This window comes from Dermacentor andersoni, chromosome 1 (assembly GCF_023375885.2).
Source record: "Dermacentor andersoni chromosome 1, qqDerAnde1_hic_scaffold, whole genome shotgun sequence".
NCBI lineage: Eukaryota > Metazoa > Arthropoda > Arachnida > Ixodida > Ixodidae > Dermacentor > Dermacentor andersoni.
Genome location: NC_092814.1, coordinates 156,645,286 through 156,661,622, shown reverse-complemented (window position 1 = coordinate 156,661,622; position 16,337 = coordinate 156,645,286). Strand labels below are relative to the sequence as shown.

The 16,337-nt window shown below is 47.7% G+C and overlaps 1 protein-coding gene across 2 annotated transcripts; it reads left to right on the top strand.

The window, feature by feature from the left end:
- Nucleotides 1–4,242: 4,242 nt before the first annotated feature.
- Nucleotides 4,243–10,380, top strand: LOC126547143 (uncharacterized). Of its 2 annotated transcripts, XM_055062584.1 has the most exons (4): nt 4,243–4,673; nt 5,943–6,013; nt 6,069–6,135; nt 9,875–10,380. In XM_055062584.1, exons 3-4 carry the CDS (start codon nt 6,069–6,071, stop codon nt 10,228–10,230), a joined length of 423 nt encoding a protein of 140 aa, XP_054918559.1. In that variant the 5' UTR covers nt 4,243–4,673; nt 5,943–6,013; the 3' UTR covers nt 10,231–10,380. The 2 variants fall into 2 exon arrangements, with proteins under 2 accessions (XP_054918559.1, XP_054918558.1); XM_055062583.1 differs by lacking the exon at nt 5,943–6,013 and having other exon boundaries at nt 4,244–4,673.
- Nucleotides 10,381–16,337: the final 5,957 nt, after the last annotated feature.

The window sequence follows — 16,337 nt, the reverse complement described above, 5'->3', positions numbered from 1 at the left end:
CAGAAGGTTCACATCACTCATGTACATTCTCGCACATCTCCCGCCCTACCTAGCTGACGCGACACGCACGTTTTCGCCGAGATAATCAGGTTCTTTTTTCCGCCGTTCTTGTTGACCTCTGCTCGCCCGTGTTTATTCGTGCGCTGGAACGATGTTTCGTAATGCCGTACATAGCGCTATGGTTGCGGCGTCCAGGCAGTGGTGGCTGGTTCACTGCCTGCACGTATATGGACGCGCGCGTGCACCGTACGAAGCCACGAGGGGACGACGAGACCGCCTACATAACACATCTCGACGCTGTACTTACCAAGCGGCAAAAGCGAACTAGGCTATCACTCAAATGCACGAGGATCCTGTTTTAGCGCGCACGCGCTTCTTTCAGTCCACGCAATACATAACCCCCTCCCCTCTTTCCTATTTGTCCTCATTTCACGCGACGGCCAAAACGCGTATGGCAGCGGCACTCCGTATCGACGGGCCACTTATAACGCCAGCAATTTTGGCCCGTCACAAACAATTTGAGCGCACGAAACCGGGCTAGAGCGCGGAACCGCCAGCTCGACGCCAACCTGCATTACGAACCGGGTTCATCTACGAGCCTCATTCGGGAGGCGTCGCGAGCTCAGACAGCCACGTGAATGGCCGCGACAGCCACGGCCTGTCCTGACAGGAGTGACAGTCGCTGCGCATGATAGTCAAGCTGGGCTCCGAATTTTTAAATTGCGCGTATGCAGGTACACATTTTTTTTCCTTGCTTTGGTCGCCCTTTTTTTCTTTTTCAGATTTTTTTTTTCAATGACGTGTCAACGTACTTCATGCTGGGATGCAAGCTATAGGCTGCTCGACAATCTTACAGTTGGGCTTTGATAATGTTCTATTTATGTTCTCACATGTCGCTCTAACGTCCTCCCATCACGTGCGTGTACACATAGGTAATGGCAAACCACGACTACACTGAATTGTAGCCTCGTTTATAAACGAACTCCACAGTTGCAAGTCGAGCAGGCTCGTCAGGCGAGGTCGTCCCAACTACAAACATGGCGTGTGACGATAGCCATGATATGCATGGCGCCATGTGGAGGCCGAAAAGGCGATTCGTCTCAGTATTGGAAGATCGCTTTCCGCCCCTTTTCGCTGCGCGTTGTGTTCACAAATTTCAACATTTCTTTTTAATCTTGATATTTCATTACGTGCCAAAACCACGACATGATTGGGAGGCACGCCATACTTAGGGACTCCGGAACCATTCTGACGACCTGGAGTTCTTTAACGTGCACGCATGCACGGTACACGGGCGTTTTTGCATGTCGCCTCCACCGAAATGCTGCCGCCGCGGCCGGGATTTTCTCACGCGCCCTCGGGCTTAGCAGCGCAATGTGAAAGCCACTACGCTTCCACGGCAGGTCATTTAGAAAGAAAAAAGAAAAATTTGGCAGCCACCACTCTAGTTGAGCGCTACGTTATGCGAAGTATCGTTGTTTGGTACTCTAAGGCTACTCACGAAACGCTGCAATTTTCTCAAGCTAAATGTACACCGAAGATTGTGAAGATTAAATGTTTACGTGGCATCACATTGTTAGAAATGACGATTGTGTAGAATTTTACATTGTTAGAGTATGCACAATTACACATAAGTGCATCACTTGACATAATTACTCAATGTCCATTGGTTCACTGATATAGTCGTTTCGACCGTGTCTTGACCGGTGACATCACTGTGACATTACCGCGGTGGATTCTACGGTTGGGGTGGATCGAGCCCAATATGCGTCATTGCTGACGTCGATGCGCACTTGTGGAAGAATCCAGGTGCGCTGTGCCTAGTCCGAGAACGAATTCGTCAAGTGATAAGTGATTGCACATTGTTTCATCAGCGCTCTAGAGGTTCTGAATGTCACATTGAGCGCTGTGTGGGCGTTTGATAACAGTTGTGCGCTCAAAATGCAGTCCTCGGTCACTGTTTGAGGTGCTGTGTTAGATTGCACTGCCTTCGGGATCGGCCTGCGAAAAACGCTCAGACACTCGGCAGGAAGAACTGGTCTACGTTCAACCAGAAAGCTTCGCATTAATAAGAAACAATCTCCACTCGGTAACCCGTCTACTCACACACACGTTCACTCAGCAAGGCTCAAGACATTTTCGCGCCCCAGCTTTCGCAGTCACCGATGACCGGCATTTAGCGCAGCGCTCAACGCTTGCGATCATGTGTTCCCAACGGTGCAGTGCACTGGTTGAATTTTTGCTGCCGACCTTTAAACCGAATCGCGCATCTTAGTTGCGGCAGCGGCCCTTTCAGCGTTTCCCAGGTATAACATCGCGGCAGAACGAAACGCGAGCACCAGAACGCGTGACGATCTGTTTCTGTTGAAACATCAGCATACGTCAAAAACAGCGGCACACGCTTAGTTGGGTCGAATGTGTAGCACCTCTTGGAGCCAAATCATTCTGCAGAAAAGCAGCTTGCGCGCACAGGACCGCATTTCTCAGCAGATAGCGTAGAAGTGCGGTAATAAGAAAACCTTGGGGGCACCCACAATTTAAGGCCTCATTCCTCTCAGGTTATCTCAAGGTTGCTTTATTTTCTTTAAACAGTACTCAAAAAAGGAATAATGTCCAATGCGTGTGAACTTGGCAACCAATTAGGGAGTAATTTCTGATTACGTTTAGGCATTTGTCTCTCTCTCATATCATATATATATATATATATATATATATATATATATATATATATATATATATATTGTAGTGGGTAATATGCATGTGTCACTGTGCGGACTGCCACCGCTGCGGCGCGAGACACGCGCCGCAGCGGGAATGTGTGCGCCGATCTCGGAGACAGTGAGCTACCGGGCATGTGTTCCCAGGGGTGGGGATACCGTGGCAGGACGTGTGTATCACGGCGCGTGGACATGAACCCGTGGCCCGATCCTGAAGATTGTGCAATAGCTGACCAACCGGCGGTGGACGTGAAGCAAGCTTCAAGCACTCCGCCCCAACTTCCAAAAATAAGTTTAATATCTTAGGTCCAAATAGAAGCACATAAATTCGGCTTTGTAAGAGAAACACTGTGCAGGGTGTCCCAATTATGGTGCACAAAGATTTAAAAATATGCAAATGCCACGTAGCTGGACAAAATCAAGGTAATTTTGTTTGCCGTGGTTTTAGAGGTACTGAGATTATTCTTTGGATTCCAACTAATTACATAATTAGTGCTAATTAATTCATCAACTTCTCACATATTATACCATAATTATTTCAAAAGTGTCAATGAGGAAATTGCAAAGCAACATGAAAAACTCCCGATAGAGCTTTCTGTTGCTCAATACGTGCTACATAAAAGTGTTTTTCCGAGCGTGAAAGATACCCGCGAATATGTTTATCGAGATGTCTGCCTGTTTTTACTTGTCCTGTTTCATACCTAGAAAAATGTTACTGCCACTTTTTTTACACATTACGTTCAACACTTGTAGATAGTCATATTTGACAAGTTCTCGTGTTTTTCATTTGCGCTTTCCACTTTCTTAACCTGCGGATGTGCAAAATGTTTTAGTTTTTACGTTTTTCTTCGTTGCTGTTTCTCTTCTAACTTATTTCAGTGCTTACTTGAGTGGTAATGTGTTTCTGCTAATTTGTATGCTCGCCCGCCCCTCACGTAAAACCCCTCTAGCAGGTTATTTGAGGTATTGTAAATAAATAAATAAATAATGCACGCAAAATTGCCTCTGCAACTGGCCATTCGGGGCACTTTGGAATGCATTTGTGGGCTGCTTTCCCGCTCGGAAAAACACTTGTAGCACGTATTCAGCAACAGAAAGCTCTATCGGGAGTTTTTCAGTCTGCTCTACAATTTCCTCACTGACACGTCCCATATAGTTATAATATTTGGGAAGTTGATTAATTCATTAGAACTAATTATGTAATTAGGCGGAATGAAAAAATAAATCTAAGTGTCTCCAAGCGACAACAAACACCCTTACTTTGGTTCTGTCCAGCTACGTGGCATTTGCATATTTTTAAATCTTGGTGTATGATAGTTGGGACACCCTGTATATGTATTAGAAAGTGCACTTAGTGTAGCAAGTTGACCTTCATGCGCTTTATTTTACATCCTGTTTGTAGAATAATGAAGGGGGAGAGAGTGTGGCGATGCCGCCTGTGCACGTGGCCTGCGCTCCTGTGGCCATGACGTCACGCTCGTCGGAGGTGCCGGCGCGGCTGCAGCAGCGGTTGCGGCACATGCGTGGGAGCAGATGCGGTGACCGCGGCGGCGTTTGTGTCGGCGTGGTGTGGTACCGTATAAAAAGAAAATGTATGATTTCATAATGCATGCAGCCCATGTATGCAGCCCAAACAGCTTCGCTGATAATCCGTCCCCATATGAATGTTGCGGCCCCACGAATTTTATTTTATTCCTACTTTCCATCGACGGTATAGTCAACACGTGCCAGAAAGTATGCGCAACTGGTGCGCGCTGACTTGAACATTTCGCAGACTCACGGCCCCGGAGTGTGCGCGAGGTGACAGCCTTTTGAACCCCTAGCGGAGAAAAAAAAAAGCCGCACTGCCAGCCGATCACTTGGTTCTCGCGCATCGGCACAGCTGTCCAGCGTCCGACGCCCGAAGGAGCGCGGAACATTTTGCGAGGCGCCCGTGCAAGGCAAGACGCGCGCAAGGTGAGTCCCGTCGACTGCGGCGGACGCGAGCGGGGGAGACAGCGTGCCCAGGCCGACTTGCCGGTGGGCGTCATTCGAACGGACAGGAGCCATATTTCCGCCCGGCACAGGCTGGAATTGCATTCAGTATTTGCAGGCGACCAACGCAAACGGTGGTAAAATCTGCCATCGCAGGTAGACAAGAAACAGTGCTAAGCCGACAACCAGCAGTGACTCGAGTTTATGTGCTTTTTTTTACACGATCGTATTTCTTTTTTGCCCGATGACTCGAAGACTAACTCCAAAATGGATTTTAGTTTCTTTTGGTGTTCCGTGCCCCTGTCGACTGGCACAAGATTCTTGGCGCAAGTAAGAATACAGGCAGACAATTTTCCCTTTGGTGTTAACAAAACCTAGCGCAACGTGTGAATAGGTTTTTTTTTTAAATACAAACGGATGAATATACCAGAAACGCAATCTAGAAGAAACATGATACAATATTATGCAAAAAAATTCAAGTGCGGGAAACTGTATTCATAAATACAATGATTAGAGACTTCACTGGACGTCGGAAAAAATCGGCGATATAAACCAATTTTTTACACCTCATTTAGTATGTACAGTTTACTTGTTTCTACAACGAGTTCCAGAAGTAGGTGGCATTGGGTAGAAACTTGTTCTGTTTCGCGAATCGTGTATACAGTTAATATTCACTATAGCTGATCTGGGAATGAGTATAACGAAAGCAGACGGTTTATTCCTTTATGTAAAAGCATACCAAGGCAATTCTTAATACTGTCGGAAACACGGCTGATATTTTGGCACGGATTGAATGCTTAGCATTGGTTTCGTGGGAGCCGAATGTTAATACTCTCATGGAGCAGTTCTGCAGAGTTAGTAACCATGTCAGGTGATTGATTTAGACGTTACCCCCAGCTCAGGATAGCATAGTTCAAGCCGTGCAGATATGTCTGGCTACGGTCATGCCCGCGCCGACAACGTCTTGATCGCATAAACGAGGAAGTAGAGCCACCGTGCCGCTGTCGACTACCCGCGTCATCCGTACCTGCTGCTGTTCAACGTCGATGTATTCCCTCCTGCTGCGAAAAAGCACTCCAGAGGCGCTGCATACGCGAACGCTATAATGCTTTATTTTTTCAGCAGCGTACTTGCGTTTCTTCCACGAAATCGAAAAATTGTGTATACATTAGAATTGAGGAAGCACTGCTGCAAGGTTTATTATGACATATGAAGACTCAGTGTGTTTGTTTGATTGTTTGTTTGTTTTAGGTTAGGTTACCTGACGAAATGTCCTACCTTCAGCGTCAAAACCTTAGAGAATTGTCGCTGTCAAGGCCACGGTACGTTCGGAACCTCAGGATTCTGCTGCGACTGCATGTTTTACTCTCGTTTCAGATGAGCCTCGTGGTCGGCGACCTTGATAATGACGGCGAGGGAGAACGCATTGTCATCGAGCCTTATCGTGAGTGCGCTACATAAAATGAAGCTTTGGCTATTACCCTGGTTATTCAAGTACATGTCAAACGCACAAGTGCTATCCTTAGGCAGCCGTAGAACCAACTGGAATTACTTTTTTATTTTAGTTTATTTTATTTTATTTTATTTTATTTTATTTTATTTTATTTTATTTTATTTTATTAGAGTTCGGGTGACTCTTGGGAGCACATTCTTCATATGCAGGCCCTCAAATTTGGTTTAATTCAGCCAAAATCGAGACCTTAAAAAAGCATCAAGGTTAATTCTCTAGCTTCGCAACAAAAAACTGATACCGCAGTTCTTTAGACAGCAAGTGAGGGAGCTTTTAAAACGGATGAGCTTACAACGTGTTCCCATACAGTCTATGTAATATACTTCATTTGTGGGTCGTAAGAAATCTTAGTCATATAATAGTGATTTTTTTCTAGATATACATAATCAATTATGTGCACTTTAATATATATAATAGTGATATTTTTCTAGATATACATTATCAATTATGTGCACTTTAATATATGCAGCTGGAAAAATTGTGAGTTGATGTTTTCTTGCGGAGTTAAGTTTGCAAACTTAATTTATGAATAATTTTTTAACTTTGCAGATTTTTAACAACTTCTGAGAACTTAGAGAGCCAAAAAACAAAATAGCTACTGCGAACATGCACTAGCCTTTGGCCTTTCTTATGAACGATATAAAAATTCATTCAAATCGGATGAGCTGTTGACAGCCTTTCTGCGTTAACAAGTGTATTTGAATAGAAAGGCAAGTGCCGAATCTACGTCCTTTAGTTGTCGACGCGAGCACACCGAGCGGAGAAATGAAACATGTCACAGTCCCGTACACCAGAAAATCGTTCCTCGCACCACCAGGCGATTGTGAGCATTTGGGTCTAAAATGGGTCGCAATAAATAGCACCTTCACGGGAACAAAGATGACTCTAGATTTATCTAAATGAAGTGAATCGCAGCCAAAGGTAAACATTTAGGAGCTAAGGATGAACCGTTTCCTGCGAGTATTGCACGGGAACGACTAAACCGTATCACAATGGGACCACTTATAGTGATGGGCATCTGCCCTGACACCAACATGGTTGTGCAATATTGCTTGCGCCTCGTCTGCATGCCACGCCCATTGCGACAGCGTTGGGCACGTGTACACCACAGTAGGCTCGAGGCAACGCGGATGATGATCCCTCATGCGCGCCTTTCGCAACACTGCACACTGGCAGGAGGTCATTCGCAGCCGATTTTTCCAGGGAGCTCCGGGGCAGCTAGGCCATGCATACGTGTGGAGGGCACCTTATAATCACGTGTGCACGGTGGGACAATCCGACAAATCAGCATGGCGGCACAAGCCAGGACCGATGACTAAGCCACTGTTGTATGTGCCTGTTTCATGAATAGTTACTGCTGAAAGAGCGAAAAGAAACAGGACGAAGTGGCGGACAGATGAAGGTTGCCTGCGGGAACCATAGCCGCCTCAACTTTCACGCGTCCCGAGGGGGAAGGTAAACAGACTGACAAAGGTATAAAGCGGGAAGAACGGCGAAAAAGAGGAACTGAAAATTTGACACTGCATTTGGTGCACAACGCGAGCAGAAATCACCAAAACATTTCTGACCCACAGTATGCGCATTTTGTCTAGCATGGAGTATTTCGATCCTTTGCCAACTCATACCCAACCTTGGTCTAGTGGTGCCGGTGGCGAGATCTCTCGTCATTTTGTAGAAGTGATGGATGCCCAATGATACGGCGCTTGGTTTGAATCCGGTCCCATAGAATAATGCATAAGCGCCCCAGCCAGCCCGCCACTGCAAATATACTCGTGCACTTGGATTTGAATGCACACTAAATAAAGCAAACATATATAAAAAATTTAGCGGAGGATCCTCCATTACGGTGTCCCTCATAGCCCACCATGAACCTTTGAAACGTAAACCGCACACGTACGCACGTACACGCTAAAACAGCGTAATGTTCAAATGACAAAACCAGCGCTCGCCTGCTCCTTTGCGGGAAGAGCGCCTGCTTGCATGTGTGGATCAGACTCTTTTTGTCAGCCCTGATTACAAACCAGCAGCTGTATTCGTACCTTCATCGCAGGCAAGGCTGGAACACCTAAACACTGTCTCGTCCTCCCTTTTTCCTTTTCTCCTTGTCTTTTCTTTTTAAGACTGCATTTCTTAGCGAGTTACCACATTTCAGTATTGGGTATGTTTCTAGCTTCTTTCGTGGGCCAGCCCCGGTGCGTGCGTGCGTGCGTGCGTGCGTGTGCGCGTGTAACTTAAGTTAATCTACATAAAGAAATAAAAATGTGCGCCGGTGGGATAAGAACAGAGGACCACTAGCACAGCAAAGCGATGCGATAGCCGTTTTCTTTTTGTGTGTTCTAACCTTTCGGCCACAGGCCTCAGCATGCGGAATAAAACATAGTTAATAATTTCCCGCGTGCAAACCAGCGCGTGGAGACGATTGGTGCATTTTGCGAACGCCGACAGTTTCCCCTCGTGCACCGTCAATGTGCGACGCGTGCAACACCACAGACGACGCTCTCCATCGGGCCAGCGTTGTCGGACGTTTCGTGGTTGACAGGGCGCTGTTACTTCTATGCAGCAGGAATCGCCTTAAGCGCTGCGTCGCTGATGTCCCAGTATGCGAGCATATACAGCCATGTATATGCGGTGCACCAAGATGTCGCACCCGCGTGTACGTTGAAAACCGACCGCGGAAGTCCAAGCGCAACGCTGAACCTTGATATCGCTGTCAATAGTTACGCTCCTCCTAATCCCCTCACGCCAGGGGTGACGCTATACAGTACCGTGGGCGGTGACACCGCCCCTATCTCACCACCGAACTCGCTGAGGAAAACATCGAGGTTTAATCGCCTTCAAACTTTCTTTTTCGTTTACTCTAAGCACCGGCTTGTTCTCCTCCTCCGCCATTGAGGGTGAGGAGGGTGAAAGAGCTACGCGTACTATCGTGGACAATTGAGAGGTCCACAGCGGAGCACGTGCCCGAAGAACTGAATGTACTACAGTGCGCGCCATCGGCCAGTTATCCTTTTCCACATGCGCGCGTGCATATGGCTTTCCCTCAGAGTACAGGGCTGCTCGCCCACTGCAGCGGGTAGGGTGAGGAAACAATTAAACATCGAACAATGTAGTATATGCGACATTATCGCTTTAGGTCCAGCAGTCCCGCACTCTGCGTGCAAATCATATGCACGCGCATGTGGACAAGGATGACTGGCCAACTGCGCGCACTGTACCTTGAGTTATGCTTCGGGCACGCGCTCCGCTGTTTGTGTTTCATTCATCTACGGTAGTACATAAACTAATCTAAGGGCGATGCTGCCCTGACGAAGACAAGTGCTCCGTCGAATCGTTGGGCTTCAGTGACATTCCTCGTTCTACGACTGTTGCGTTCCATTTTCATGTGCTAGACTGGAACAAACCACCACATAATAGAGCTCCAACTCGAGTTGACAGATTGCGCGACGGTCTTCGCTGCTCGCTCGCTCCGTACAGTATACATCTGCACAGCTGCGTTAGAACGTATATCTTCTGTTGTGACAACGATGGCACTGGTGCATTGAGTAACTTGACGTGCTAAAACGTGTTTACCGGGACAAATGCCACGTCCCCTTTCAGCCTGCAAGACAGCGTGAGGTCGCCTTGCTTGCCATAAAGTCGTTACGCTCTTCTGTCCGGCGCTCATTTCTTGCAGACTCCTCGTCATTGCTGAGCTCGGAGACAGCGCTGCTGTTTCTCTCCGTGGCCATCCTGGCTGCGGCGACGGCCTGCTGCTGGTGCGGCTTCTACGTTGCCTCAAAGCGCAGGCGATTCTCCGCCTACCTTCACCAGCTACACGCGCCGTCCGAAGCCTCGACATCGACAGAAGCCGAGGTCAAGACGCTACCGCGGCTTTCGTCGGCCCACAACCTAGTTTACGCGCACTACCTGCAGCCACACCTGAACACCGGTGCCCCACCTCTTCCCCCTCTTCCCCAGCTGCATACGTCCCTGGAAATGGACTGCCGGCCTCCGGGCTTCAAACACATCCACTGTCATTATGTCTCGTAGCACAGGCTTGCTCTCTTACTATGTGCCAATGACCGACCAGTTTTCGGTTTTATTTTATCGCCATTCGTCTCGTTTGTTTGTTCGTTTTTACCACAGTGGCGTGTTTTTAGTACATAGCTCTACCAATAAAAATGAGGTTCCAACTGTTCAGTGCGAAAAATTTGTTCGCCAGAATCCAGCCGTTCTTACTCTTTATACCCAAAATATTACAATCAGGCTCTGCCCGTTTGTTACGGAGCCTTCGGTCCAAAACTTGGATACATATATCGGGCCCCGGCAATTCTCGGCTCTCATATGCCTAAGAAAGTGTCGTTGACGTACCGAATGATATATAGGAGCGTGTGCTCAGCTGACCACGGGATATATTATCTGTATTAAGATGTATACAGCCACATGATGTGCCAAACTTCTCGGTTGTACCGTGGGGTGAAAACTGCTGCTGAGCGCCCCCCGTCCGAGTGGTCTCGTCAGGTTTCGCCCTCCTCCTCGCCGGTCCTTGAGCTCTGTGTCGGGTCAAAGCGCGAGACGCGCGAACGGTGTTCTTGCACCCCCCCCCCCCCCCTCGAGTTTCTACATTTAACGTAATACTGTAGTAATGGCGTTTCAGGAAACCGCGTGCTTTAGCGACTTGTATCGCAAGTATGGGGCGCCGAAATAGGTACTATCAGCAGGGAGTAGTGTGGAGCAAAATTTTGAACTTACGATGATAATAATTTGGAGTTCATGCAGCCAACGGAGTTTTCCAAGTTATGCCCGCATCATTCCTCCTGTAAAGCACGCTTTTTCGTTATATAATTAGCTATGCGGAGGTGCACCTGCAGGGGAAGGAGCAACTGAGATCGCAAATGACATAGAGAACATCATACTGACGCTATGGCGTCACACGGAAGTGGCCTTTGCGCTGACGTCGCAAGTACAGAAGCTAGCAAGCGCAATCATGTCTTCCTTGAAGATAGCTTCGTGCAGGAGTTTGCGTTCTAGCACAAACTACTATGCCCGTCACACACTGAATCGAGTACCCATGTCGTGTTCTATCAGATTTTCAAGGACCGTGCTCAACGTGAGTAGGCGCCGCTCATGTAAAGGTTTACTGGCGCATGAACTTCTGATAATAAACAGACGTTCTCTGAAGCGCCTTCTATGAGGAGCCTCGCTTAAAGGGGCCCTGAGGCATTTTTCGAACATAGTAAGAAAATGCGAGTCAAATATTACTGCACTACATGCAGCAGAAAATTTACTGTCAAACACAGCGAAAAAATCGCTTGCTCTCGCTTCCGCAATGTCATCGAATGTAGCTGGCCCACCAACACTATTAGCCGATTCCGTGATCGCGAGAACGTTGTCAGTATTACATAAGTGCTGATTTATAGTCCTGTAAATGAAAAATATGTCTACGATCTCAAAAAGACAGGAAAATAATTTCGTCTTTGCACTGCGCGTAGCCGCGTCTTCTGCATGGCGGCGGCGTGCTACGTAGCGTAGTCTTCCGCGGCCGCCACCGGCTGCCCCGACGAGCCCTTTCACCACAAAGCGCCTCTATTGAATTTCACCGCCGCGACATTCAACGTCTGGCCGGGGCTTTGCTCCCATAGTTTCTGTGCTGTGCTTCCAGCGCGCTATCGGAGACGAAAGGAAAGGGAAAGTGCGATAACTCCGCTTACAGTTGAAGGATTCTAAAAAAATTTTGCAGCATGAGATTCGTGAGACCACGTCCTTTAATAGTGAGGCCATTCAATGATAAGTTCCAAAAGTGTTTCAGGGCCTCCTTCAAGGCCGTTTCACATGGTGAGATTTTGCTTGGAGATTTCGTGTTTGCGCATTCGCAGGTCCGACAAATGTGCCGTTCAGCCATTCGTGCGTACAATTTTTTGATGTTCGGCAGAGCTGACGTTCTCTGCGAAATATCGCATGCGGCGCAGGCGGAGGACCAATACTCGGATCGTCAAACACTTCACTATATGGCACGCCTGCTTTTCTTTCGTTTATAGACGAACGAATTCAAACAGTTTCACGACAACAGTTTCTAGTTTATTTTACTGTTCTCGCCAAAACAGACTGATCAGGCCTATGCCAACAATCGCATCCGCCACCTGTGATCACTGCTTGGGAAATGGCAATGCGAAGTTCTCAGTTGTGGAATTCGCAACTGCGAAAAACAGTGCGAAATCGACGCTTATTGATGCATGTGAAACAGCCATTGCAAGACCAGCAGGCAGCGTTCCAGCCCTTTCCTTACCTCTCAGTCGCACTCTGTGCTAGAAACTATATCGCTCCCGCAGCGTGGTGAAAAGGCACTTATTGTACTAGGCGCTCATGGAGGCACCCCACGCGCCGCTGAGGAGGGAGTCGCCGATCACCTACCCGCCGTACTGTACGGCCAAAGCGTTTACAACGAGTACCTCTCGGAAGACTAAAAGAAGGACGGAAGACGTTACCGGCACCCCTGTTTAGGCGAAATGCTCATTCTACGAGGGGCAGCGTAATTGACATGTCCGGATTAACAAGAACCATGTCAATTACTGTAAGTAGCCCCAGCGGCGATGTGGGAGGGGGATAAAGAAAAGTGAAGTAAGCTACGAGGTCAATTCACGAGGTCACGAAGCTACGGACGAAAAGCGATCCAGAACCAATTGTGAGCGACATCAACAGGTCATGTGATGATGGTGATGATGCTCTATTGGCATCCCCTTTAGACGGAGCGGTGACAAATAGTCACCTAGCCTGCTTGAGTTAACCAGGTATGCCATAAATGCGTTTCATTCTATAATTTTGTTTACATCTCCTTAACCTTTTTTTCTATTCCTCAAAACTTCTCTATCTACCTTGTACCGTTATCTATGCCTGTAACGGATCCTGTCTCATCATTCTCTTCCCGGCTTTCTTTTTTCAGGAATACTCTAAACGCCTCTGGCTTATCTCCACTGCTGACCGGTTGATGCTTCCATCCACTTGAAATCCAAGCGCTTCTGGAAGGTGTACGTTGCCTACGTGAATACCTTCGCATTCCGTTAGTATGTGCTCAGTGGTCTCCGGATTTTTGCTGCAGCAGACACATATGCACCATCTTGTTGCGAATATTTGCTCCGCTATGTATTTGTCTTTAGGCAACCAGATCGAGCCTCTAATAGCAACGCACCGCCCTTTGTGTCATTATGGGAGTTCCAATTAAAGCACGACTAGGTGACGGGGAGGACAAACACTATGCAGAACAAATCTCTTTCGAACCAAAAAGCCCTACAAGCTTTCTTTTATTTAAAAAAAATGTAATTTATAGTTACGTTTACATAAATGTGATGCGCACAGAAAAGACAATCGCCTTTTCGTATATTATTAACGAAAAATATTTTTCCATTAGCGCGCCCCAAAGAAAAAAAAGGGAGGGTGGGCTCGCGCCGCTGTGGAGAAACGCACTCGTAAAGTTAGTCGCTAACGACGCGCCCCCTTCAAATATTTTGGCGTTTTGCTCCTCTTGTGGGGATTTCTGAATACCGGTGGCGTGAATTTTACGCTCGCTGAGCGTGATGTTTCCGAGGTGTGTTACATCGTGGTCAAAGTATTCAGTTAAATGCTTTCGCGTGAAGTGAATAAGGAACACCGGGGAAGTGCCGGCTTAAATTAAATGCTGGGGTTTCCTGCCCCCAATGCACGGGACACGGGCGTTCTCGCATTATCACCCCCATCCAAATGCGGCCGCCGGGATTTGATCCCGCGACCTCGGGCTTAGCAACGCAACACCAAAGCCACTACGCCACCACGGCGGCTCAAGTGTTGGCCTCAGCAGTCTTCGTGCGACTGATGTGATCGACGGGCTTGCACCTCACGAGCACCTGAGGCTACCCAGGGTACGCAGTAGTACTACGTTCAGGCGACGAGTTTCCCCACAAGCAAGAATTCAGCTCACTTCTAAAGAGGTGGTTGTTCTCTCGTATATACTCCGTATTTTCCGTCGTCGTCCTGACACGTTTCGTGTTATTTATTTATTTATTTTTATTTATTTATTTATTTATTTATTTATTTATTTATTTATTTATTTATTTATTTATTTATTTATTTATTTACTTATTGTCGAAGCGACCTTGTCACTTTCGCACTACAATGTTTTCGAACGCGCAGCAGGTTGCGCGGTATGCATAAATCCAGATAGTTACTAAGTTATGCACTTATGTCTGTTCCAAGGTTCCCACGCACACATGTCCTGCGATCCTGAAAACGGCACAACATAAAGTGTTTTAGGCTGTTCAAAAAATCACTTTTCTTTAAAGAGACTGTAACACTAACGGTAACAACAGGAATGTGCATCGACCCTATACATAAATTTAGATCCTTCCCAGATCCTGCCTGCTGGCCGAAAATTAAAAAAGGGCATATATTTATTAGAGACACATGAGGCAAGAAGCAACTTGAAGTTTGAGTGTCCTAACCCCTCCTTTTAAAAATATTCTACCTGTATTCTGGGGCCGAATCTTATAACGGTTCGGAATACGAACCGTTCGCTTCGCCGCTTACGTCACTAGATGTGCCACTCCTAAGCCGGTGGTGGAAGAAGGGGAGGACGCGACCAATAGATGAGAGGGTGCCACCTCTCAAGTGTACGTCATTATATGACGAGTTAATCGAGGAATTGCAGAATGTTTCTGCTTGTTAAATAAATGTAAAATATAAATTAAATATTATACGCCAAATTCTGAAGTATAAACTTGTGGTGCCGGGCGTTTACGCAATGCAGAAGTAATTTATTAATGTATTCTTTTTCATTCTCAGCCCACAGGCGGTATCGCAAGCGTAAATGAGTTTGCAGAGCGCAGCGCTATGTCGTCTGCTACCAGGAGCTCGCACGATGCACGTAACAGGAACGCACTGCCAGCACTTCTCAAGTAGCTAGCGCGACAAAACCATGAACTGGTTCTTAGGGACTCATTTACTAGCCGACTATATCAATTTTCCTTCTTTTTTCGCCCTTCGTCATTGGTTCGGACATGACTCGCTCGCCGCCGCGCTGCCGCTATCCCTGCGATCTGCCCCACGGCGCGTGGCGTGATAGAAGCAATGGAACTTGAAATCGAACATTACAGTATACGGGCCCTGCATTGCCTGTGCGAAGTCAAATCGAAGAGTGTGGTGCTGACGGTGCGCGCTGTGCCATGAAATTGAGGAACAAAGTGCGGCACTCCCGAACTATAGAAAAAAAAGGCAGCCAAATAAGAGATCTCCACAATATCTTCCCGTCCTCACTGCATAGTTTTATCAGCCGAACGAAGGAAGCGCTGAGCCAGCCTAGCTTGAACCCTTCTGACTGCTGAACGGTGATCTGCAAGCTGTTCACTCTGGTGATAGCACTAGGAATTCGATCTCACCATGCAAATATCTCCTTGGCATTGGCTTTGAAGCTGAGGTCACGGGAAAGTTGACCCAGCCCTTCAACCGGCCAACACAGTAACTGCGAGAGCAACTTTATGGACAGTGTCGGCAGCAGAGATCTAGGCCATTCCGATGAATGCTTCACGTCTGACCGACCTCTGGGAGCTGCAGGCCGGTGGCGATTAACCGCAGCGCGCAATGTTCCTTCCTCTGCGTGGAATGGCCACTCGTACGCTTGCACCCGAGTCTCCTCCATAGGATAGCGTAGCCTGCAAGAGGTCTACCTAGAAAGCCAGCAAGGGTGGTGCAAACTCATTATCCGTCACTTCTTCGAACGCGTATCGCACTTCCAGCCGTGGTCGACACCGAAAGAGCAACGCCAAGCAGACGACGAAGGCAAGTAATAGCCTCCGAAGCAACCAACGCACGCGCGCGCGACGCCCGCGTGTCTCCAGGGTCGCGCGACCGGCGCGCGCGGCCAGAGTCGCAAGCCCACAGCCAAGCCACAGCAACGGAACCCAAAGCGGACTACCCCTTCGCCGGTTCCTACGACTGGTTCGCTTTGAAGATGATTGACAGATGCGTGACGTATTCAAAAATTGCGATACCGCCCCGCTGCCTCTGACGACCTGTGACGTAATCAAAATTTTGGCCAATCAGGTGAGGCCAAAGGAACGGTTCCCCAACCGAACCGTTATAAGATTCGGCCCCTGGTTCTTACATGAAATTACGGCATGTATATATGTTCT

Coding starts and splice junctions, on each gene's coding strand:
- LOC126547143 (XM_055062584.1), top strand. CDS start 6,069: ATGAGCCTCGTGGTCGGCGACCTTGATAATGACGGCGAGGGAGAACGC. Junction 6,136..9,874: donor CATTGTCATCGAGCCTTATC/GTGAGTGCGCTA, acceptor CATTTCTTGCAG/ACTCCTCGTCATTGCTGAGC.